Source organism: Myotis yumanensis, unplaced genomic scaffold (assembly GCF_028538775.1).
Source record: "Myotis yumanensis isolate MYYU_CA2020_CCGP unplaced genomic scaffold, mMyoYum1.0.hap1 SCAF_12, whole genome shotgun sequence".
NCBI classification, from domain to species: domain Eukaryota; kingdom Metazoa; phylum Chordata; class Mammalia; order Chiroptera; family Vespertilionidae; genus Myotis; species Myotis yumanensis.
The window spans coordinates 31,845,286-31,868,780 of NW_027223763.1; the positions used below are offsets into that span (position 1 = coordinate 31,845,286).

At 38.9% G+C, this 23,495-nt stretch overlaps 2 protein-coding genes and 1 pseudogene across 6 annotated transcripts in view; 1 reads left to right on the top strand and 2 right to left on the bottom strand.

Annotated features, from left to right (window-relative positions):
• Positions 1-4,214, top strand: part of GOLM1 (golgi membrane protein 1) — a 46,013-nt gene extending 41,799 nt beyond the window's left edge. For all 3 annotated transcript variants that reach the window (XM_070431411.1, XM_070431408.1, XM_070431409.1), the window contains one exon: positions 1,028-4,214. In XM_070431411.1, coding sequence (XP_070287512.1) covers positions 1,028-1,071 — 44 coding nt within the window. In that variant the 3' untranslated portion in view covers positions 1,072-4,214. The remainder of the gene's footprint in view (positions 1-1,027) is intronic.
• A 1,564-nt stretch (positions 4,215-5,778) lies between these two features.
• The window catches only part of NAA35 (N-alpha-acetyltransferase 35, NatC auxiliary subunit), a 46,760-nt gene continuing 29,043 nt past the window's right edge, over positions 5,779-23,495 (bottom strand). For all 3 annotated transcript variants that reach the window (XM_070431405.1, XM_070431406.1, XM_070431407.1), the window contains 11 exons: positions 22,963-23,022; positions 20,982-21,088; positions 16,669-16,735; positions 14,754-14,852; positions 13,758-13,936; positions 12,156-12,292; positions 11,098-11,165; positions 10,107-10,247; positions 9,587-9,709; positions 6,916-6,996; positions 5,779-6,112 (listed from right to left, as the gene is read on the bottom strand). In XM_070431405.1, the coding sequence (XP_070287506.1) occupies positions 6,053-6,112; positions 6,916-6,996; positions 9,587-9,709; positions 10,107-10,247; positions 11,098-11,165; positions 12,156-12,292; positions 13,758-13,936; positions 14,754-14,852; positions 16,669-16,735; positions 20,982-21,088; positions 22,963-23,022 (1,122 nt within the window). In that variant the 3' untranslated portion in view covers positions 5,779-6,052. The remainder of the gene's footprint in view (positions 6,113-6,915; positions 6,997-9,586; positions 9,710-10,106; positions 10,248-11,097; positions 11,166-12,155; positions 12,293-13,757; positions 13,937-14,753; positions 14,853-16,668; positions 16,736-20,981; positions 21,089-22,962; positions 23,023-23,495) is intronic.
• LOC139021345 (small nucleolar RNA SNORA48) lies at positions 13,244-13,369 on the bottom strand (annotated as a pseudogene).

Sequence of the window (23,495 nt, forward strand, 5' to 3'; positions counted from 1 at the left end):
TCCACCCTGTCAAGAAACAGAATGTGGCCCACTCGCTAGAAGCCCCTCCCTATGCCCTGCCCCAGGCCCAGCACCTTCCCTCCCTGTAGTAGCAACCCCTCTCCTGACCCATCTAGTAGGCATTTTCTTACATTTCTTTGTGGGTTTATCACCCAGGTGGGCATCCCTGGACACCATAGTTTAGTCTTGCCTATTTTCCTAAATTTAATATGTTCTTTAACCAGTAAGTCCCTGGGGCTCCTTCCCCTTTTCTTCTTTGTAGTCTGTTAAAGAGCCAAAGCCAGTTGACTTGGAGTTTTCCGCAGTCTGGATAGTGCAGTTTACTATGTTGTTCTTTTTACCTCCTGCAAACCAGAGTCTTGATAAGACTCAGGTTCTGGTCAAGCCTTTGGTAAGATGACAGTGTTATGTTCTTTCACCAGGAGGAATGTAATGTCTGGTGTCTCTCTTTTTGTGATACCAGCAGCAATTGATGCTCAGTGCCTTTATTAATTCACTGGGGTTCTTCTAAGTCAGCCATTTCTGTGCAGTAGTTGTAAATCAGGTATGGGTCTTAGGTCTTATTTGTGACATGTCTTTTGATGTTGTCCATGTGTTCCAAGGACAGAGTAAGGAAAATGGAAGCCACAGTCCATTCCCATTCTGAAAGGGGAGAGCTGACCAAAGCTGCCAGTGGCTCTTAGGAGGCATGTGCTTCCTGTTGCAGGTGCACTGACAGAGGTGTTCATGAGGATTGTGATAGCATCAAAATTCTTCTGAGAGTACATTTTATAGGACACGGGACATAATTTACCATTTCAAATACGGATTTTTCAGATGTTTGAGCTTCGTTCCATGGCCCCTGTTGGCCAAACAAGTGGTCTCGTTTGCTATCTTGTCCTATGAGTGCAATTCCCCATTGCAGTGTTGCTATGGGAGATAGTCTTTATGACAGTTTCTAAATATTTATGTTAGTGGGACCTGCCGGGCTGGTTTCTGAAAACATTTAATACTAGAATATTATGGTGTGTTTTTTTTTCCTTTTTAGTTCTTAATGCAGAAAATCAGAAAAGAGACGATAAGTTTACTTGATCAGCATGAAAAGAGGAAACCCGCAATCAAACTGGAATCACTTCATTTCATGTCAGGACTGAACAGCGATAACTACAAAATATTCGCAAGGGATTGAATACTGTGAAATTTACTAAGTAACATATAGACCTAAAGATGATTGTTGTGGAATTTTAGTATGTCACTGGGGGTTACTTTTGAAGCACCTATATTAAAGATGTTAACATGTGTTGGCTAATAGGTATTTCATGAGAAGATCAACACCAAAAATAGAACACAACTTCTCCAGGATAGCGACAGTGGCACTTACCATCCTGGATCTACCTGTGTTTAAAATAAAATCCACAGGAAGAGTCCATCTTCTGGTGCGAAGGAGAGGCCTGCTGCACGTAAAAAAAAACAAAAACACCCCATCTCTTCTTGGTTCCTTCTGGAGTTATTCTCTTCTCCAAATGCGGTGGCAAGGGAGGGCACCAGCCTGTCATTTCTGTTCTTCCTGGTCAGCACTGGATTACGGGTTTCTGCTCTCCTGTGCTCATTCCTGGTTCTGACACTCAGAGGCCTGGCGCACTGACTACTAACACTACTGACAGCATTGTAAACACGTTTAAACACCAAGGTGTTTGTGGGAGAATTTTTAACGACCACTTGTATAATAGCCCTTGTTGTTAATGTTAAGTGGCTTCTAATGTGAAAACTGGTGATCTTTACTTACTTTGCTAATGTTTGTAGGCAAAGCAGGATCTTCTGTAATGAGTGGGCATCACCAAAAAAAGCTATGAGTGGATTAGACTTGACACAACAGGGGCCAGAGCAGAGGTGACCCGGGTGCCTGAGGGCGATACAGCACCATGGGGAGGGTTTGTTGGACAAACTGCCTACTTTGCTGGAGGAAAAGAGAAAGTTGGTGTTGAACAATATACTGTTTTAAGTTGGGAAATATTAGAAAGGGAAGAGAAATGGCATTGTGTCATAGTTTACATATTTAGCTTGTGGTAAATGCCTATCAAAACTGATTTAAAAATCAAAAGTTAATGTTCATTTGAAAATGACTGATCATAATTTACATTGATAATAGTTTTGGTTTTAGTTGATCCTTAATATTTCAGGAAAATAGGCTTTTGCCACTTGTGAATAACTGGCAGAACCACACCGATGGCTTTCAATGAGCTCTCTAAGCAGTTAAGTGGGTGGTGCGCGCACTAAAATATATCTGGAGTTACAGGACTGAGATGCAGTCTCCTTGGGTCATTTGGTGGGACTCCCTTGTTTTGAGAGGGAACTGGCCCAGAGGAGTTGGAGCATAACCTGGCCTCACACCCAGGGTGACTAGCTGTGTCCCTGGCAGTCACTGAGGCAGCACCTGCTTTGCCTTCAGGTTAAGCTCTACAACTTGGATGTTCTTCATGTATAATTCCCTTTTACCTAATTGCTAAGACTGAACTTTTCCACCCAGAAAAGGCATCTAAGAGTATAAAAGTAGCTCTATAAGATTTTATCTAAGTCCTTGTCCCACCTCCCTTAGTCTTAGGCTTGATTTCCCAAATAGTTAATTCATCTCATGTTTAGTTAGTGTGCACAGAGTTGCTGAGAAATGAAATACTGTTAGTCCAGCTTTTAAAACTTTCAGTTTTCCTTTCATCTCGTTTGATCGCTAAAGAACCAGCTTTTAAGTTGTGGAGGCGAGATATCAATATAAATAAAAAGTAACCCGTGATGATTTCATCTTCATTTACAGAGGCATCAAGGCCATTCCTTTAGGGCAGTGGTTCTCAACCTTGGCTGCACATTAGAATCACCTGGAAATCTTTTTAAAATCCTGATTTCTGGGCCTCAACCTCCGGAAATTGTTTCTTTGTTACTAATGTTGTGGCCCCACCCCATAACAAAGAAACAGAATTTCCAGAGGATGAGGCCCAGAAATCAGGATTTTAAAAAGATTCCCAGGTGATTCTAATGTGCAGCCAAGGTTGAGAACCACTGCTTTAGGGGGTGTGCCCTGCGTGGTTTCTCCAGGCAGTCATGCTTTATTATTACTGGCTTCCTGTGGGATCACAAGCACCTAGCCCGAAGCACAATTTAGAGGTATTATGGCTGTTAAAAAACTAAACACACACCTGTGTAATAAGCATCCAAATTAAATCAGCAGCTATTCTAATCTCTAATTGGCATCAACTAATTGACACCTGTCCTCTCTATTCTCAAATGGTGTGTGGGCAGGAAAGATGAATCGTTTGATCTTTTCTCCTGCAGATCAGACTGCAGGTGGAGATTCTAAGCAACCTTGGATTAGACTTAGATTTCCCGAGGAATCTAATCACAGCACACACCTAGTGTGTACTTTTGTGTGATGAAGCTTGAGAAATAAACCTCTCCCCCTCTCCCTGTTAAGTCAGTATGTTGTCATTAAATAACTAGATAATTAGCATGATTGTTTTAATTGGTAATTGCTGGTTATCCATTCATAGAACCTGGCATGGTGAAGAAAATTGTGAATTCATGGTCCTGGTGGTTAGTTTTACTACCATTATGTTTTAGCCTAAAAGATTATTAACTACAAATAGTTATTCTAACACTTGTCTTTGAAATGGATTTTAGAAAAATTTTTTTAATGGCAGAGGTTCTATTAACTGGGTTATATTAACTTCCTTTTTGCACATATTAGCTTAGATGTTGAAAATGTTCATTAGTGCCTGAAAGTTGGGAAAAGTTTATTTTGATTGTGTATTTAAATGTTTGTTTGTATGCTATTTCTCAGCTCAGAGAGCAACACTTTCTTAAAGTGTACTAAGCCACTGTTCCTTAAAAACTGGTTTGTAAAATTCTGATAATGTATACACTGAAAGATTATTCTAAAATACGTATCTTCCCATGCACTTAAAACACACACAACTGAAAGGCTTTAATCTCACTGGTGTGCATCTCTGGGAAAAGTTAACTGGCTTTTGATATTATCTTTAAACTATACACTTCATATAATGGGTTTTACAAACCAAGGCCCTAATCAATTGAGACAAATGCTTATTTTCTGTTCTTACTCCTGAACTGAGTGACATTGAACATAAGTTGCCAATATAATTTACACCCCTAGAGATTCTAGTACTATGCTGGGTGCTTAGTAAATATTTTACACTTAAGTCCAAATAAATGATTGTGATTGATCAGAGATGGCCTAGATAACCTACTTTTCATATTAATTGAAAGTTGCCTGTTAGAAACATTTAAATGAATAGATGGCTTTTTGTATGAATGTTAAACACATGGGAATTAAGATGAAAACCCACTTGGCTGTAAGAGGTAAGCCAGAGTCTGTGTTGGTAGCTTGCTTCTTACTAAAATGTCTCTGAAAACTAGTGAATGACAGTGATGGAACCTCCAGGGTGATGTGCCACATCTGCCTTTATCTAGAATTTAAGTTCACATTTAAATAGTCACCTCAACATTTTCACTCTCTCTCCAAAAAATCTGCTGTATTATCAACATTTAACATTTTTGTACCATTTGAAAAAGTAGTTCTGTGATTTCAACCAGCAGCCTACAACTGACAGGGTTGTTTTTTTGTTTGTTTTCCTGTAAAGGACAATCTTGCTCTGGTTTTTGAGATAGGCTCATTACAAAATTATTCTAGAACTCAACAGATGATATATCTGTGATCAAAACAAAGTACAACACCTTCCTTTAAGCTTGGCTTAATGTTTGAATTGTAGACAGAAGGTTTCAGAGTTGTGCAATAACTTTACATGATCCTCCAAAAGCAGATAAATTCTCTTCTTAAATGGAAGGCATTATTAGCAGAGGATTACAGGAAAAAAACCTTATAATCTTTCTGGTTCAGTATCTCAGGTCATTTCATCTCTTAAATCAATTTTAAAACTCTTTGGGCAGCTGTAGGATGACACAAATATTCAGTCATCTCAAGTTTTATTTTATGGCTCCTTATTGTAAGCAAAAGCAACCAGTTCTGATTCCCTACTCTCCTTATGATTTGGATGTATCAGATATACCAACTTGTGTGCTTGGATTGATTTGTAAATAACCGACAAATGAATCAACTTTTACCTGCTGAAGCAAACTGTTTAAGTGCAAGGACCAGACTCCAACTTGCTACTCCAAATTTCTCTGCCCTTCTATCCATCCGGTTCCCACCATCAGTGTTTCTTTTACTGAAAAAAGGCAGTCAACCTATTGCCCTAGTGACCTTTTTTACCTTCTCACTTTACCCCAGAATAGCTCAATGCCACATTTAAAAATTCCATATTCCATTAATTGAATGAGCAGGTTCTAGAAAGATTGTCACTTTCCTCAAGCTTATACTACAGTTGGGAAGATAGAAACAACTATTTAAATTACAACTGAAAGTGCTAAGTACTTTTAAGGGGCTTGGCCTAAACTTTAATCTTTTAAAAGTACCAAAGTAATAGTTAAGGACATTTTTAAAAACATCTACATTCTTACAGGTATATAATTTAATGTCATGACATGGAATCATAATGCCCATATAATAGCCTCCCTACATAGCTTAGACTAGGCCCCGTTCAAATGTATTCTGCCTAAATCACTTGATTTGAAACATCCTTTAGGTAAGTTGTTTCAATTACTCAAATGTTAAAGAGTAAACACCTTCAGCTCTTAACATGTACCAACAAAGTACTATTTTTTTTATCTCCAGTAATACATTTTGGTCAAATTTATTTACCTTTACAAACACTATTTTCACTCAGTCATTCATAAAAAATGATTTATGATTAAATCTGTAATAAGACCATATAACGTTCATCAATGCATTCAACAACATCAGTTTCATCCACGGACATAATAAACCACTTTAAAACAGCAGTTTTCATTCACATCATATAAGGCTGTCAAATTAAAAGAATTCCTTATAATGGGTGGTTATCCAAGAAATCCATTTCACTTCATGTTATATGGTAAGACTGATGGGTGGGTCCTAAAAAGTAGAATCTGAAAGTAGATTTTACCCCTTTATGGTCACCTGTCAGTCTCAAACAAGTTTCACAACAGGAAAATATTTGTGAGCAGAGAAATCAAATTCAGGAGGAACCTGTAAAGAAAAATCAGAAAGTCAAATGTACCTAACAAATATTTAGACAGTAAACAAAGATTATTTTTTAAATTATTTTTTAGAGTATTTTTAAAGACAAGGCAGTACAAGGGAGATTTTTAAAAAGCTGGTTAAATAGCAAAAAACTAAGAAACTAACCTGGGTTTATGAAGATCACTAGAAAACAAGCTGACCCTCTATCTTTAGAGAATAGTTAAAGGAAAATGGACTTAAAATACAGGAAAAAGTCATGGGTCAGCAAATTTTTTAGTTCCAGCGTCACTGATAGTACTGAGCAATTACATGAGAGTCACTGGAAAAGCCAGGCAGGAGAGGAGATAGAAAAACAATGGGAGTAAACAAACAGCAGTACATATAATGGGCAGATGCCACCGCAAATGCTTCAGTGGTTGGCTTCCAACGAGATGCAGAACCTCTGTGTTGAATATTTACATAGCACTGATGATAAAATATTACCAAGGAAGCATCCATTTCTAAAGACTTTTTAAATACCTCTCCCATATATGTATGTATACACATTTTCTTTTTTTTTTATTTTATCCCAAGTCATCCAGTAAATTTGCAGAGTGGGAATAGGGGAATGAAAAGGCAGACTTTTGAAATTTTAAGTTAAGAGAACCTATGTTTCAAGTCAAAAGGGCAAGCTCTAGTCTATTTTCTTTTTCCTGCTTCTGATCCTTTTGAGTGCTTAATTTTTTTTGGAATGAAACAACTTATTGAAAAAAGTGAAGTTCTATGATAATTTAGGACCATTTATTTTCCCCACAATGTACTTAACTTACCTTAGATTCCTTTTTGTGTCCTCCTGCCAGTAACTTCATAACCACAAAATTGGGTTTGGCAACCTTTAAAATTCTATTGACCTAAACAATGAGCAACATTAAGCTATCAAAACATGAAATTTACAATCAAAATGTCTTAATATTATAGATACTAATAGGAACTTTGCACATTTAAGTGTTGATACTTTATTGAATATAGGCAATTTAAAAATAGATTTCTTTTAGTAACACAGAATCTTATTTTAGTCAACTCTGAAAACATCAAAGGGCTACCGTAGCTTGCTCTTATGAAAACAAAAGAACATTGAGCTGCAAAGACAACACCATGGAGGGGGCCATGGACTTGAGTTAGGCTGTCTGCTTACAAATTCTAGCTTTGCCACTTACTAGCTATGAAATCTCTGGCAAGGTCTCTAACCTCTCTTCCTCAGTTTCTTTACCTGTAAAAATGGGGATAATTTTCCCTATCCCACCAGGATCTGTTGTAAAGATTAAATGAGTTCATTTATATTATGACCTGAGAACCAGGCCTCACAGATAGTAAGTATCCTGTAAGTGTTAACTGTTATTTCTATCACTGTCTAAAAAGCGTCACTGCAACTTGAAGGAAAAAGTTCCGTCATCATCTTGCTGACCCCTCAGGAAACACACTTCACTATAACTTTAAGAAACACTCCTCCTCAGCTCCAGATCACACAGCCACCTGCCCTGATGACAGCTCCATTTAGGTGGGGTGTCCAAAACAGCTCAACTCCCAGCTCTGCCTCCCCGCCTGCTCCACCTGCATCTTCCTCATATAACTCCATCCATCAGGTGTTCAGGCCAAAAACCTTGGAGTCATCCTTGACTCCATATCCAGTCCATCAACCAACTCTGCAGGCTTGACCTTAAAATACATAGAGAACGCGATCACTTCTGATCACCTCCACTGTCACCACCAACTCTCACCCGGGATACTGCTGTGGCCCACTACCTGGCTCCCCTGCTTCTGCTGGCCCCACTACAGTCTATTTTCAACCAAGTGACCACAATGATCCTTTGAACACAGATCTGGTCACTCCTGTTTGAAACCCTCTAACAACTCACCCCTTGTTTGCCCCTTGAAGAACATCAGTCCTTGGCTGTTCTTTAAATACTCCAGGCACACTCCTGCCTCATCACACCTTTACACACGCGGATCCCACTGCCTAGAAGGCTCCATCCCTACCTGGCCACATGATTTGCTGCTTCACCTTCCAGGATTTGCTCAAAGGCCACCTTATTAAAAAATGCCTCACCTCCTCTTCCTCTTATCTCCTGCAGCAGTCACTATCCCATTCCTAGCTTGATTTTTTCTTCATAATACTTATGATCTAATATACTATTTTACTTATCTTTTCATTTATTTACTTATTGTCTGCAACCCACCACTCTCCTCAACACAGGAGGGCTGGGATTTTTGTCCCTTTTTCACTGTTGGAATCTACCACAGTGCCGGAGGCATAGGAGGCACTAAGGAAATACTTGAATAAGTGAAGTCCACTACTAGTAAAAGAAATAGGCTGTTTTTTATTATAGGTACCTTCCTCTAATTTTTATACTTCCCCCTCTTTTTTATTACATCATTACACTAGTATGTGATTAAAAAAAAGGGGTCTCCTTTCCATCCCTGTTCCCTGACACTCCCTCTCAAGAAGCACACACTGTTATTCTAATTTCTATTATCTTTCCAGAAGTATTATATATATTATATAATATTGGCCCCTTTTGACTGAAATGGCAACATACTATATAGTTTACTACCTTGCCTTTTAAACTTCTTGTATTCTAAAAAATGTTCCATTACAGTGCATAAAGGTCTTCCTTGTCCTTTCAAAAGCTGCATAGTATGTCATGGTATGACGTGTCTTAAGTTATTTTACAGTCCCGTTGAAGAACACTACTTCCTTCATTTTCTTGCTATTAGAAATCCTGCTGTGATGAATACTCTTGTATATTTGTCACTTCCCTTACTTTCCACATGTGCATATGTATCTGTAGAAAAACCCTAAGAAGTAGAACTGCTGAGCTACCCTTCCGTGGAGTTTGTACCGAGATATACTCCCCGCAAATGGTGTATGATACAGGTAACTCATTTTACAGAAGAAATGCATTTCAATAAAAGTAGGTATACAGCAAATTGTGAAAATTATGAAAACCTGAAACTTAATATGTACAAGCTCTGTAAAATGGTATTTTAAAATAAAGTCATCAAAAACAATAGTCTTTATTTTATATGGTCAAGGGGATAAGGTGGTTTTCACTTCCTGTGATAACTAACCAGATCATTTTTCAGATTTAATATTTATGTGATTATATTTGAATATAGTAAACTATAGGTTAAAATGTTTTAAACATTAACATTTCTAACAAGCCAGATCTTATTTCTCTTCTTCACAGCTCTAACTCATAATTTCTCCTTGCATTGATTTCTAAATTTACCCATAGGAGGTATTTACATCACCTCTCATCAAATAATTTTAAGTCTGACAAGGTTAGGTTAAGAAAGCCATTTGAAATCCAGGGCAGAGACATGACAGGCTTCATTTATGAATACCATGAAGTTCACTTTTACACTTAAACTGTTGTTCAGTGGTAAGATTTGTACTCTCAACCAGTCTTTCCCTGTAGAGTCACTGAGACTGAGCCTTACCTCGTGGTCGGGGTTCGGGAGGTTCTCCAGGATCATTTTGGCCTGCTGGAAGTGCTTGCTAGCTGCCACGTACAGTTCTGGAGACTGGGGGGGAGGGCTGTATTTATTGAGGTCAGACATTTCCTAAAGGGGGAAACACTATTATTCAGAACATGTTTAATATGAACAACTCTAAAAAAAAACCTTTTTAAATTAAAGAATTCTACATTGACTATCCATTCCTATATAGACACCTAAGCAAACACTCAGCATGTCCCTATTTTTTCCTAGGTAACATTAAATTCTCAACCTTCAAATACTGCCTCATATTATTCTCATTCTTAAATAAACGTTAAACATGATAATAGTATCCCAAAAAAGCCAAATAATTTTGACACTATTTAAATTGCCATTTTCTTACTCTGTCCCATTAGTCCAACAACAGTCTGATTTTAGTATTTTAACGAAGTGGCTAGGTACAAACATCTCTAAGAAGACCTAAGACTAAATATTTTACAGTGACTTTAGTGAGCAGGTTCACCTTGAACTGCAGATAGTGTACTGGGGGTGGTGTCATTACGCTGTTGAATGGAGCAAATCTGTGCTCATATCGTACTTGTTCACTATCAAGCTCAAACTTGGGTTTTCGTACTTTGCCATCCATGTCAAATGCTACCATGGTCTACAGGAAAAAAGAGAATGAGGAAATATATATCAATATGAAAAAGTAAACATTCTCATTAATTCAGAATAGAAAACAAACAATTATTTACAGATATCTAAAACAACTTAAGGCTCAGAAATCAGAAACAGGAAGAGAAAAACTGGCTTTAGTGTTTACTTTTATGTCATGTGTCATCTTTAATAGAAAATGTTTTCAAGGCCTAGTGTTGATATTACTATTTTTCCCAGTGAAATTATACCATATGCACATTATTGTCCCATGCTTCATGCTTTACAATAGCTTTGGAAGCTTCAAGTAAAAGTTTCTGAAGAAACATGTAGGCATCTAAATTTTTATAAGAAAAGGAGTCCATGTTCTATATATTTTAATGTGTTACCAATAAAGTTAGGACTCAGTACTCACTCCACCTCCTTGAAAATGCCTGCGTTTGCTTAAACCATTCATTGTGGAGCCCGCCCCTTTCCTAATACACCCCTAGGAGATCCAAACCCCATCTCTTTCAAGAAACCTTTGCTGATCAATCAGAAGTAAACTCTTCCTTCTCTGATTATCTGTGTCACACACGTCACCTGGCCTGTCATTAATAAGGCACCTGAGACAAGGATCACATCTGATTAGACTTGGTATTCTGCAAGGTATTCAGTACAAGATATCTGGCATAACATGGGCTCAAATATTTGGTAAACAACTCAATGAAAACAACTAGACTTGGAAAAACGGTTTCAAGCAGATGTTTAACATAGGTGAAATTAGAACCTGGAAAAAATCACAGAGTCAATTTTAACTAAACTAAACATGATAGCAGTGTAGTTAAAAAGCAAAAAGAATTCTATTTTCAACAACTTACCTTAAACATTCCAGCACACATGTTCTGATAGGCCTGGCTCATTGTGATTTCTCGGCTCAAAGGGCGAACTGTAATTAGAAGGAAAATCACCTGTACTCTTCACCTTCCTCTTGCATTACTGCAGGAGAAAATCTAATTTTTGAAAAATCTTCCATGTTTACTAAATTAAAATTTTGAATAGTTTGTTCCTACAGGCTACATTTTACTTTATGGTCCAAAACTACAAATAATAAAATATAACTTAAAGACTAAATAAAAATTATGTTCCTTGAATGGTTAAAGCAAAGAATTCTAAAGTAATTTTAACTTCTGAATTCGTCAGATAGAGATTTAACGTGTTTTTTTCTATATGTAATATGTATGTTTAGTCCCAAATGCTGTGATAAATGATGTTTCTTTTTTAATTTTCATTTTTCAATTACAGTTTATGTTCAAAGTTATGTTGTATTAGTTGCCTGTGTACAGCATAGTGGTTAGACAATCATATACTTTACAGAGTTCTCCCCATATTTCCAGTACCCACCTGGCACCACACATAGTTAAGAGACTTCTTAAAGAAGAAACCGATGAACCGTCATTTAATAGCCCACCCAAACTGTTAAAATCTGATGGAAATATAAAGAAATATTTTGTAATGATTGTAGCAATATCTGTACCCTTCCACTAGTCACTAGTGACTAATGAGACAGTCCCTTTGAAACACTTCTTTCTCCTCATGGTCCCTGAGTGGTGTGCCAAGGTGCTAGTTATCCTGTGCTGACTCTAAGAGCACAGCTCCAGATCTGCCAGCCTTCTGTCCAAAGATCAGAGACCTGCTGTCTTGCGCCTTAACTAAATTGCTTGCATGGTCTATGTGCTACTTCTTGTCCTAAGGTCCTCTGACACATGGAATTGCAAAGAAAGGAACCAAAAAGCCTTGTATCACTAATGGGACAATTTTTCTTATACTTCTGAAGAGAAGATGAGAATTAAAATATTATGACTAATTCACCCATTACAAGGGACAGAAGTGTCTCCAATATTATTTATTTCTTAAGTTTAAAAATAATCCACGGCACCTTTCTTCTTTTTCTTTGTCTTTTTACTGCTACGGCCCTTCTGCTGCTCTTCCATTATCCGTTCCTCTGCCATTTGAGAGCCATCAGCACGACTTAATGTCGACATCAACCATGCATAAAGGAATTCAGACAGATACCTTATAGAATAAAAATGTTAGTTAACAGTGGGTGTCTAAATGAGATAGCTTTATCAACACATGTATTAATACTGATAAAGAGATATTTTTCATAATGCTAAAAAAGTCTTTTAAAAATAGGTTATCCAATTAGATAATTGATAGATCTTAGATCAGATCAATTAGATTAGAAATCAGCATTACAAGTAATTAACTTTCCGTTTCTTGTAGCCATCTATGTTGCCACACAATACTGGAAAATTTCTTTAATTTCCTACAACAACACGTGTTTTACAACTTTACAAAAGATTTCTTGATAATGATGTGTATATGTAAATCGAATTAATGCCCATTATATTGGTTTTACTGTATCAGGACACGTTCACCTCAACTTATTAAATTTTTCCCCCCGTTAATTACAAAAGAAAGCAAGTAAATCCAAGCCAAGAGCACAAAAGCTTCTAATCAGCTACCTCAAACCACAAAGAACTTGAGCATTTTCTCCTATAAACCGTCTTGTCTACTATGAGTTAACAAAATGTAAGCCAAGTATCTATACCAAGACCTTTTGGTAAGAGTTACCTATTGAAATGTTGGAGAATATACTAAATAATAATTTTCTCATATCACTATAGTTGATGCTCAAATTTAATTTTCATAGTCAAGAGCTTTCTGTTAAAGAACCCTTAGCGCCATGATAAAAAAAAACTATGTCAACTGCATGGAAGAGAATTACTTTCATTCCTTCACAGAATTACTCCAAGGAATATACAGTATCTTAATTACAAATAAAATAATCTGAATGAGTTAAAAAGATGAACTATATTAAGATTTAATATACTAAACTTAGTTGTTTGTGATGAGCAATAGATTATTATTATTTAAAAATTACCACACAATTTGCCAGACTAAGAAAAAGATTTAAGATGACTCAATTCATTAGCTCACAATTTTCTCTCTTTTTCCCGCCCGCCATGTGTCCAGAACTTGAACCAGGCATGGGCACAGACCAAAAGCCAAGCTGGGATAAACAAGGAGTGACTTTGTCCCTGGCTGAAATTCATTTTATTCTATGACAGTTTTTCCATGCCTAAAATATTTTCAAGCATTCTCTTACTAGCTTTTGTTATCTCTAAGTGAAAGCAGAGAACTATTTTGTTGAGGATCATCTCTCATCAGCTTCTTTAAACCACCTGAAACAAGTCCTCAGGGATGCAGTTTGCAAATGATAATCTCAGCCTTGATTTCTTCTCAGAATGATCTGGTTCAAATTTTGAACTTTAATTCCGATAAGTATAATACATAGCCAGTAGCAACCAGCATCACTGAAATTAGGCCAAAATGTGTATTATTTTTTTCCCTTAGAAATAGATAAGAGCTCTTCCAATTGTCCCACAGCTAAAATTAAAATACACAAATGAAAAAAGTACCCTAAAATTATATTCTACAGATGCTCTCTCAGATCTTTCCTATCCCACCCACTTACCAATATATGTAGTAGTACTCGTGCATGCTGTACAGCTCCAATTCAAAGCCACTGAGAAGATACTGTATCATAATTCTGAGGTTATGGTAAAGGACCCAGGTACCTAAACAGGCCAAATGTTGCCTTTGGGGTTCCTGTTTCAACAGCATGGTGTGAAGAGCCGCATCAACCTTCTCTGCCTATCAGAATAAAATATCGTAATATTTACTTTCTTTTTAAGTAAAGAAAGAATTTAAAACAAACAGCTAAAAACACCATGAGCAGAAAATGAAAATCTTGCCACTAAAAGAACTCATACTTACAAAAGTAGTTTTGGTTAAGTTTATATCCAAACTTTTCATTTCACAATGGATAACATTTAGCTAAATAGTCCTTTAAGCTAAAAAGTCATCCAATAGGCCAAAAATAAAAGTAATTGATTTCAGGTCTTTAGTTATATTTTCAATTAATATTGCTGCTGCTCACAAATTTACTCTAAGGTTAATATGTAATACATTTTTATGTTAATGTGAACTTGCTATAAAATTATAGTTATACATATATTTTATAGCTTATCCTGATTACCAAATAATTCAGTTTTAATTATTGTTCTGTTTCTTTTAAGAAACATATATCTTTTTGATTTCAGAGAGGAAGAGAAAGAGACAGAAACATCACTGATGAGAGAGAATCACTGATTGGCTGCCTCCTGGACATCCCCTATTGGGGATCAAGCCTGCAACCCAGGCATATATATGCCCTGACCAGGAATTGAACCATGACCTCCTGCATAAGTGGATGCTCAACCACTGAGTCACTGTGGCCTGGGCTTGTTCTGTTACTTTTTGCAAACTCTTACTTTGGTATATGAAACTGTTACATTGTAAGTGAAAAGAGAATTCACCATAGTGAAAAATTAAATAGTCAAAATACTGTTCCAAAGAATTGTTTTAAAAGTTTGTTCAAGTCATATGAATTGCTGAATTTTAGAAGGAAGGGTTACTTGTTGGCTCTTACCTCATCCTGCAAGGTAGCAAATTCCTCAAGAATATGACCCAGCTTGTCTCTTTGTCGAGCCCTATTATGCCCATGGATCTGAATAAGACTACAGAAAGGCTGCAACACATTAAAATTTGTTAACCGTCAATATGAAATTTCCTGATAATATAGAAAATTAACATTCCAAGTTTCCAAAATCCGGTTTAAGGAGAAAAAAAATACTGTGCATATAAGAATCATGCCTATGTGTATTTTTACACAGGTGTTTTCTTCAGATATCATCCCACAATTTAAAGAGGGGTTTCTTCTGTGCTTATTTCAAGGCAGAAGGCACTGTTCAAGGCTGACACATCTGTGCTGCTTTAAATATACCAGAATGTCTAATAATTATAATACTTGGTAATGGCTAATAACTATAAACTCTAAGTTGTTCTGTTCCTAATCTATACAGTAGCCTATATAATAAAAAGCTAACATGCAAATTGACCGAACCACGGAATGACCGGTCACTATGATGCGCACTGACCACCAGGGGGCAGACACTCAACGCGGGAGCTGCCCCCTGGTGTTCATTGTGCTCCCACAGGGGGAGCACCACTCAGCCAGAAGCCAGGCTCACGGCTAGTGAGCGTAGCGGTGGCAGTGGGAGCCTCTCTCGTTTCTGCGGCAGTGCTAAGGATCCCTCGGGGGATGTCCGTCTGCTGGCTTAGGCCCACTCTGAAGAGGGCGCAGGCCAAGCTGAGAGACCCCCCCCAGTGCATGAATGTCATGCACCGGGCCTCTAGTCCTATATAATAAAAGCCTAATATGCAAATTGTCCCCTCGACCAGGAGTTTGACTGGGGGGTAGGGCCAGCTGGCCAACAGCCCGTGACCCCTCACCCTGGCTGGCTCCCCCTCCCCGATTGGGGGTGGGGCTGGCCAGCAGCCAACCTCCCATGTCCCCTTCCCCAGCCAGCCCAGCCTGATTGGCCTGGGCCAGCCGGACCCCACCTGTGCATGAATTCATGCACTGGGCCTCTAGTTCTCATATAAAATACTGTAACATTTCACTAATTGGGCAACAGACCTGAACAGTAGGATGCTCTGATTTAAGAAGTATGAATCATAAGATTCAAGTATAATATTATTTTAATATGGTATACTTTGACAGATTATCTCATTTGATCACTAACTAGTCTATCTTCTTAAGAGGTATAGAGGCAGAATTAACATTGCACATTTTAAAAATCGGGAAATTTATAGAAAAGTAAAGTGATCTCCCTGATAATGACAAAATATTAGTGATAAAAATGAAATCTGGTCTCTTTTGACCATACCATGCTGTCTTCATATATGTATATGTGCGTGTGTGTGTGTGTGTGTGGTTTAGTAATTGGAATTACTAAAAAGAGCTCTCTATAAAGAGATTGTAATTAAATAAGAATGGCTTATAATAAACTTAATCCACCACAAGAGTTGTAAATTTTCCTAAGTCCTTGAGATTTGAAAGAAGTTTCTGATCTCATCTAAATTAATAATTTTACTATAATCCTGTTCATTAAGATAGTATGAGGATATGTGCCTGGGGAGGTTACAAATATGCCTAGTTTATAAGGTCAAAAATAAGTAAAGATTTTGTGTCTACTTAAAAAACACACCAAAAAACAATGTGGACTGCTGTTTTCCCAGATGGGGGTAATAACCCGTTTCTGTGGTTCCTGAGGGTAGTAGTAAGAGGGCATCAAAAGTGCCTCTGTACCTGATAACCTGCCAGGAACACAACAGGTTATGATGCTATCAACTCAAGCATAAGAAGAGATAGAGACTTTCTATGTAGTGAATGTGAATAAGAAATATTAGATGGAAAAATAGCACCAATTAATGCTACTAAAGGAATTACACCCCACAATTTTTAAAGTATCCATCACAACGTTCCAAACTGTAGTTCTTACCCGAACACAGTGAGTAACAAAGGAATCAATACAATCCTTAGCCTGGTGATTATTATATAGGCAGCACCTGTAAGAAAATATCCATGTCATGAAACTCAAACTATTTGGGAACTACCATCAGAGATAACTATAGTTTATAGGAACTAGGTGTGGCAGACAGGGAGGAACCTGGCAAGGCCTGTTCAATCAAAACCCTTTCTGTGTCCTGTTGTTAAAGATGGCCCAGCAAAACACCTATCAAACATTTGCTTTTCCATCTCCATGTGAATTGCCTTCCTCCTCTGTGAAGTCCCAAAGCTCTACCTCCCTTTCTCCTTAGCTCAAGATGGCACATAAAATAATGAGAGAAAGAAACAGAGTATTAGGCCTTGAGGGGCAAAGAAGAGAAGGATGACACTTTTTAAAAAATGTATGTTTTTATTGATTTCACTGAGAGAAAGGGAGAGGGAGAGAGAGATAGAAAAAGAGAATCATCAATCGGTTGCTTCCTGCATGCCTCTCACTGGGGATCGAGCCCACAACCCGAGCATGTGCCATAACCAGGAATTGAACCGTGATCTCCTGGTTCATGAATCGATGTTCAACTACTGTGCCACACCGGCTGGGAAGCTGACTTTTTAAATAGACGGATCAGGGTAGCCCTCACTGAAGTGATACTGAATGGACCTCAAGGTAGTGAGGGGGCCAGGCCAGCCTTGTGAATTTTTGAGGAAAATGTTCTCCACTCCCATCCCTGTGTAAAGACCATGAGAGAACGTGTATGTTCCAGGAGGAGCAAGGAAACCAGTGTGGCTGAAGGAATGGAGGTGCAGGGAGGGAAGTAAGAGATAAGGTCAGAGAGGCATTATCGGGGGTCTAGATCAGAGCATATGGGGCCTCGAAGGCTCAGTTATAGACTGTGGCTTTTACTATGAATGAAGTGATGAGTATTAACCAGCACCAAGGATGCTTAGGAATTTATTTCCTCCCAGTTAAGAAGCAGTCCTTAAATGAGAGGTGTCTGGGTAAATTCTCAAGTTCCCTTGCCTGAGTAGGACAACTCTGAGGGGTCACCCACACTGTCTCCAGAACTCCCCGACAGGACTGAACCGGAGGAATTACTCTCCATGGAGCACACGCTTGTGTGTAGGCTTTCTTTCTTTTCATGTCCATCCCACTTGCCCAAAAATCTACTGGGTTTTCCTGGGAACACTTTATAATTACATTTACATGAATCTTTGTCTCAGGGTCTGCTTCTGGGGAATCCAAGCTAAGAAAGAAAGCTACTAGAAAGTTCTAAGTGAGATGTGGCATGATTTATTCAAGAAATTGGTTGCTGTTATCTATCCTAATAATAGACAAACATGGTAATTAACTGTACCTCCGACACGCTTCCAATTGGCTAATCAGGGCGATATGCAAATTAACTGCCAACCAAGATGGCGGCCAGCAGCCAGGCAGCTGAAGCGAACAGGAGGCTTGCTTGCTTCAGTGATGGAGGAAGCCAAGGTTCCCCACCTGCCACAGCCTAGCTCTGAGCTCCGGATGCAACAATGTTGCAATAATAGAAGCTAAGCAAAACCCAGATACCTGCTTTCAGCAGCGGAGGACTCAGAGCTGGAGCTGCAACAGTGTTTCAATTACAGAAGATAAATAAATCCCAGATACCTTTCAGCAGCAGAGGCCTTAGAGCTGGAGCCGGCTCTCAGCTCCAGTGACAGCTATAGAAGGTAAATAAATCCCAGAATAAAAAGAAAAAAAAAGAAAAAAAGGAGAGGTTGGGAGCTTGAGTCGCCCGCCAGCCTGAAAACAGCCCTCAGCCCCTCACCGACTGGCCAGGCACCCCAGTGGGGACCCCCGCCTTGCTCTGTTTGTGACAGGGGAAGGCGCCCCAACCCCCTAATCACCCTGCGGCTCTGTGTGTGACAGGGGGGAGCTCCCCAACCCCCTGATCACCCTGTGGCTCTGTGTGTGACAGGGGGCGGGGCCACAACCTCCCTATCTGCCTTGCTCTGTTCGTGACAGGGGAAGGCGCCCCAACCCCCTGATCAGCCCTGCTCTGTGCCTGATAGGGGGGAGCTCCCCAATCCCCTGATCGCCCTGTGGCTCTGTTTGACAGGGTGCAGCGCACCAACCCCCTGATCGGCCCTGCTCTGTGGGTGATAGAGGGTGGCGCCCCAACCCCCCTCCACGGGCCTTGCTCTGTGTGTGACAGGGTAGAGCCATAACCTCCCCATTGGCCCTGCCCTGAGTGTGACAGGGTGCAGCGCCCCAACCCCCTGATCCACCCTGCTCTGTGTGTGACAGGGGGCGGTGCCCCAACTCCCCTATTGGCCCTACTCTGTGAGTGACAGGGGGGAGCTCCTCAACCCCCTGATCGGCCCTGCTCTGTGCATGACAGGGGGGAGCTCCCCAACCCCCTGATTGACCCTGCTGTGTGTGTGACAGGATACGGAGCCCCAACCCCCCTGATGGGCCCTGCTCTGTGAGTGACAGGGGGGCAGCGCCCCAACCCCCTGATCGGCCCTGCTCTGTGAGTGACAGGGGGCAGTGCCCCAACCCCCTGATCGGCCCTGCTCTGTGCGTGACAGGGGGTGGGGCCGCAACCTCCCCATCGACCCTGCCTTGAGTGTGACAGGGGGAGGTGCCCCAACCCCCCAATCGGCCCTACCCTGAGTGTGACTGAGGGTGGCATCGCAACCTCCCAATCCGCCCTGCTCTGTGCATGACGGGGCGGCGCCCCAACTCCCCAATCGGCCCTGCTCTGAGCCTGACCAGGGGCTGCACCTAGGGATTGGGCCTGCCCTCTGCCACCCGGGAGCAGGCCTAAGCCAGCAGGTCGTTATCTCCCGAGGGGTCCCAGACTGCGAGAGGGCACAGGCCGGGCTGGGGGACCCCCCTCCTCCCCACCCCGAGTGCACAAATTTTTGTGCACCGGGCCTCTAGTATATATATAAAAGCCTAAGCAACCGTCCAACCGTCCGGTAGCTATGACGCGCACTGACCACCAGGAGGCAAATGCTCAATGCAGGAGCAGAAACCACAGGCATGGAAACATGAAACAGACTGATGAATATCAGAAGAAAGCGGGGGAGGGCAGGAAAAGATTAACCAAAGATCTTATATGCATACTAGAGGCCCAGTGCACAGATTTGTGCACCAGTGGGGTCCCGAACTGCGAGAGGGCACAGGTCAGGCCAAGGGACCCCACTGGTGCATGAATCTCATACACCTAGTCTTCATACATACTGGTTTCTTTGTTAAGAAATAGGCTCCTGCCCTAGATGGTTTGGCTCAGTGGGTAATTTGGCCCACAGACTGAAGGGTCCCGGTTTCAATTCTGGTCAAGAGCATGTACATGGTTTGCAGGCTTGATCCCCAGCCTTGATCAGGGGCCATGTGGGAGGCAATTAATTGATCTCTCTTTCTCTCTCACATCGATATTTCTGTCTCTCTCCCTTCCTTCCACTCTCTCTAAAAATCAATGGAAAAATATCCTCAGGAGAGTAATAAGAAAAAATAAAAAAATAAAATAGACTCCTTTCTTCCTTCAGCCATGGAAAGTTCTCCTTATTTTCCAAAATACCAACTCAAATGATGATTCCTTCTGCCTGAAATACTTTCCAGCCTCTTATAGCAGCATGTTTTGGGGGCAGTGACTCTGTCAGAACATAATTTAAGACTCAATTATCTGCATTTTCTATTTCTATCTAGACTCAGCTCATTGAAAATAGACCTTATCTTGTTTTTTTTTGTCATTATTTCCCAAAGCACCTAACAGTGCTTTGCACTTAGTAAGGGTCAAATGCAATTTACTGCATTTCTGATAACTCCTTGGAAGTTTTTCTTCTCATACTGGACCTAATGTCAACTTCACAAGAACCTCAGTTTAAATCTAAACAACATGTATCATAAATCTATTTTAACATGATCGAATTTATTTTTTTTTATGGATATTTAATTCCAACAGTTTTAATGCCTTGGTTAAAAAGGAGATGGTCAGGCAATTTGGGCTTATAAGAAACACATAGGGCCCTAGCTGGTTTGGCTCAGTGGACAGAGCATCAGCCTATGGACTGAAGGGTCCCGGTTCAATTCTGGTCAGGGGCACATGCCTGGGTTGTGGGCTTGATCCCCAGTAAGGGGGCATGCAGGAGGCAGCTGATGAATGATTCTCTCTCATCACTGATGTTTCTCCTTTTCCTTTCCTCTCTGAAATCAATAAATGTATATATCTTTACCTATATAACTATCCATAGATATAATTCTTTAAAATCGCCTTCCTTCTTAAAAAAAAGAAACACATATGTTATAAAACTTCCTATGATACTTACTTTGGGGAAAGCACTGGAGGACTGACGAAAGACCGAAGTGCATCTTTCACCATGTCTTGCATGAGGTGAGTTCCAAAGACCTTTTTGTTATCCACCAAGAAAGTGGTCTTAAAACAAATGTTATGTATTAGTAATACTGCCACAAACTTGACCTAATGCACTTATAGCTGCCATTACTGTGACATGAGAATAATTTTTAAAATACCACAAAGTAAAAAGAGATTAAAATATTGAAAGTTGGTGGAAAATTTTTATAATCACTGTCTCCACAAGATATTACTTATTAATTCCTATTTAAGGTGTATTTGATGCAGGAGAATAAAAGTCTTTCAAGTCAAAAGTAGTAATTGTGAATTGTTCAAATCAACTGACTAGTCTAAATATGTCAAATGAGCTAATATATAGGAATGGGCTTCATAAATTGTGAAATAGTAAGTGGCTATACTTATTAAACTAGTCAATAATCTTTATCTCTAATGAATGCTTTGGAATACATACAACCTTTCCAAAATTGGATGAAACAATAGATTAAAAAGTACATTATTAAATTTAAAATATTTAATAATAATTTGTATTTAATTTTCTCCCCTCAACCTCAGTGCACTTTAATATTTATTATATTGTACCTTACTTGCTTTCCTAACACATCTGGGTTGTTTCCAGTTTTTGGTGATCATGAACCAAACAGTGTAAATATTCACATACAGGTTTCCAAAACAACAGATTCCACTTCTCTAGGGTAAACAAGTAGGAGTGGGGTTTGTATATTTCATTTTATAAGAATGTGCCAATTGCTTTCCAAAGTATCTGAAGCACTTCACATTCCCATCAGCATTACATTCTTACAAGCAGTTGATATTCTGTTTTTCTTTCTTTTTCTTTTTTAAAAGATATTCTGAAAGGTGGATAGTAGTATTTCATTGCAGTTTAATTTGCATTTCAGTAATATTAATGATGTTAAATATTTTACCAGATTGAAGTGTTCAAACTTTTTGTTCATTTTAAAAACTGGACTGTCTGTTTCTTTATTGTTATGCTTATAGAGTTCTTTATATGTTCTAGATTCAAGTCCTTTGTCTGGCAGTATTTACAAATATTTTCTCCCACTCTGTAGAGGCTCTTCATTTTCTTAAGTGTCTTCCACAGAATTACTAGAAAGTTTTAAATTTATCAATTTAAGGATTATGCTTTTAATGTCACATCTGAGCACTCTCTGCCTTCTCCAAAGTCACAGAGATTTCCTCATATCATTTTTTTTTAAAAGTCCTATAGTTTCACATTTTACATTTAGGTTTATGATGTATTCTGAGTCAATTTTTCCCCCCATGTGCCTGTCCAATTTGCACCACCTGCTGAAAAAGGCTACCATTTCTCTATTGATTTACCTTTGTGCTTGGTCAAAAATTTACCATATTAATTTTATTTTCATTTTCATTCTAATTTAAGATTTTCTTTTTGATCCATGGGTTCTTCAGACATTTACTAATTTCCAAATATTTAGAGAATTTTCCAGTTACCTTTCTGTTACTGATTACTCATTTAATTCCAAAATAGAGTGCACATTTTATATCATTTTGTTTTAAAATTGAGGTTTATTTTATGGCACGGGTATGATCTTGATGAATGTCTAACACTCTAAATCAGGGGTCCTCAAACTACGGCCCGCGGGCCACATGCAAATACAAATATTGTATTTGTTCCCGTTTTGTTTTTTACTTCAAAATAAGATATGTGCAGTGTGCATAGGAATTTGTTCGTAGTTTTTTTTTAAACTATAGTCTGGCCCTCCAACGGTCTGAGGGACAGTGAACTGGCCCCCTGTTTAAAAAGTTTGAGGACCCCTGCTCTAAATCAATGCTTCTAATTAAAAAATGTAACAGTAACTGTGGAATATCCTATAGAAAGAAGTATCTACCTTTTCTTCCATCAATCACATAATTTGATGTTTAAAGAAGTATTTTCAATACTAAGTGGAACTTACTTGTAATAGAGATCTTGAAAGAACACAAGGTGATTGTTCACTAAACTCACAGAAAAAATCCTAAGAGAGAAACAGAGAACAAGTAATGTCAATAATGGATTAAGTAAAAGCAGAAAAACATCTGCAGAGAGAGTGTAATTTTTACTAGAAATAATATCCTACCAGAGTTAGAATATGACGAATAGCTAAAGATGATCTCTAAATTGTCTAATTGTACCAATAACATTTTGGATAATTTTAGAGCCTCAATTTTTTAAAACAAACTGACCAATAATAGTATTGTGTGGATACTCATATTAAATTTGTACACCATGAAAATAACAGTAACAGTAATATTTACTAACTAATGACAGAGGTTTACTTCCTACCTCACATAAATAAATACCAAGTAAGTAGGCCAATTGGATTCATATTACCAAATGACTGTTCTCTACTCTAGGGGAAGACCAAAAGATATGCTCAGAAAACTATAGATGGGTTTATACACAGATAGGAAAAAAAGATAAGAAAGACACTGAAGCCTGGCTGGCGTG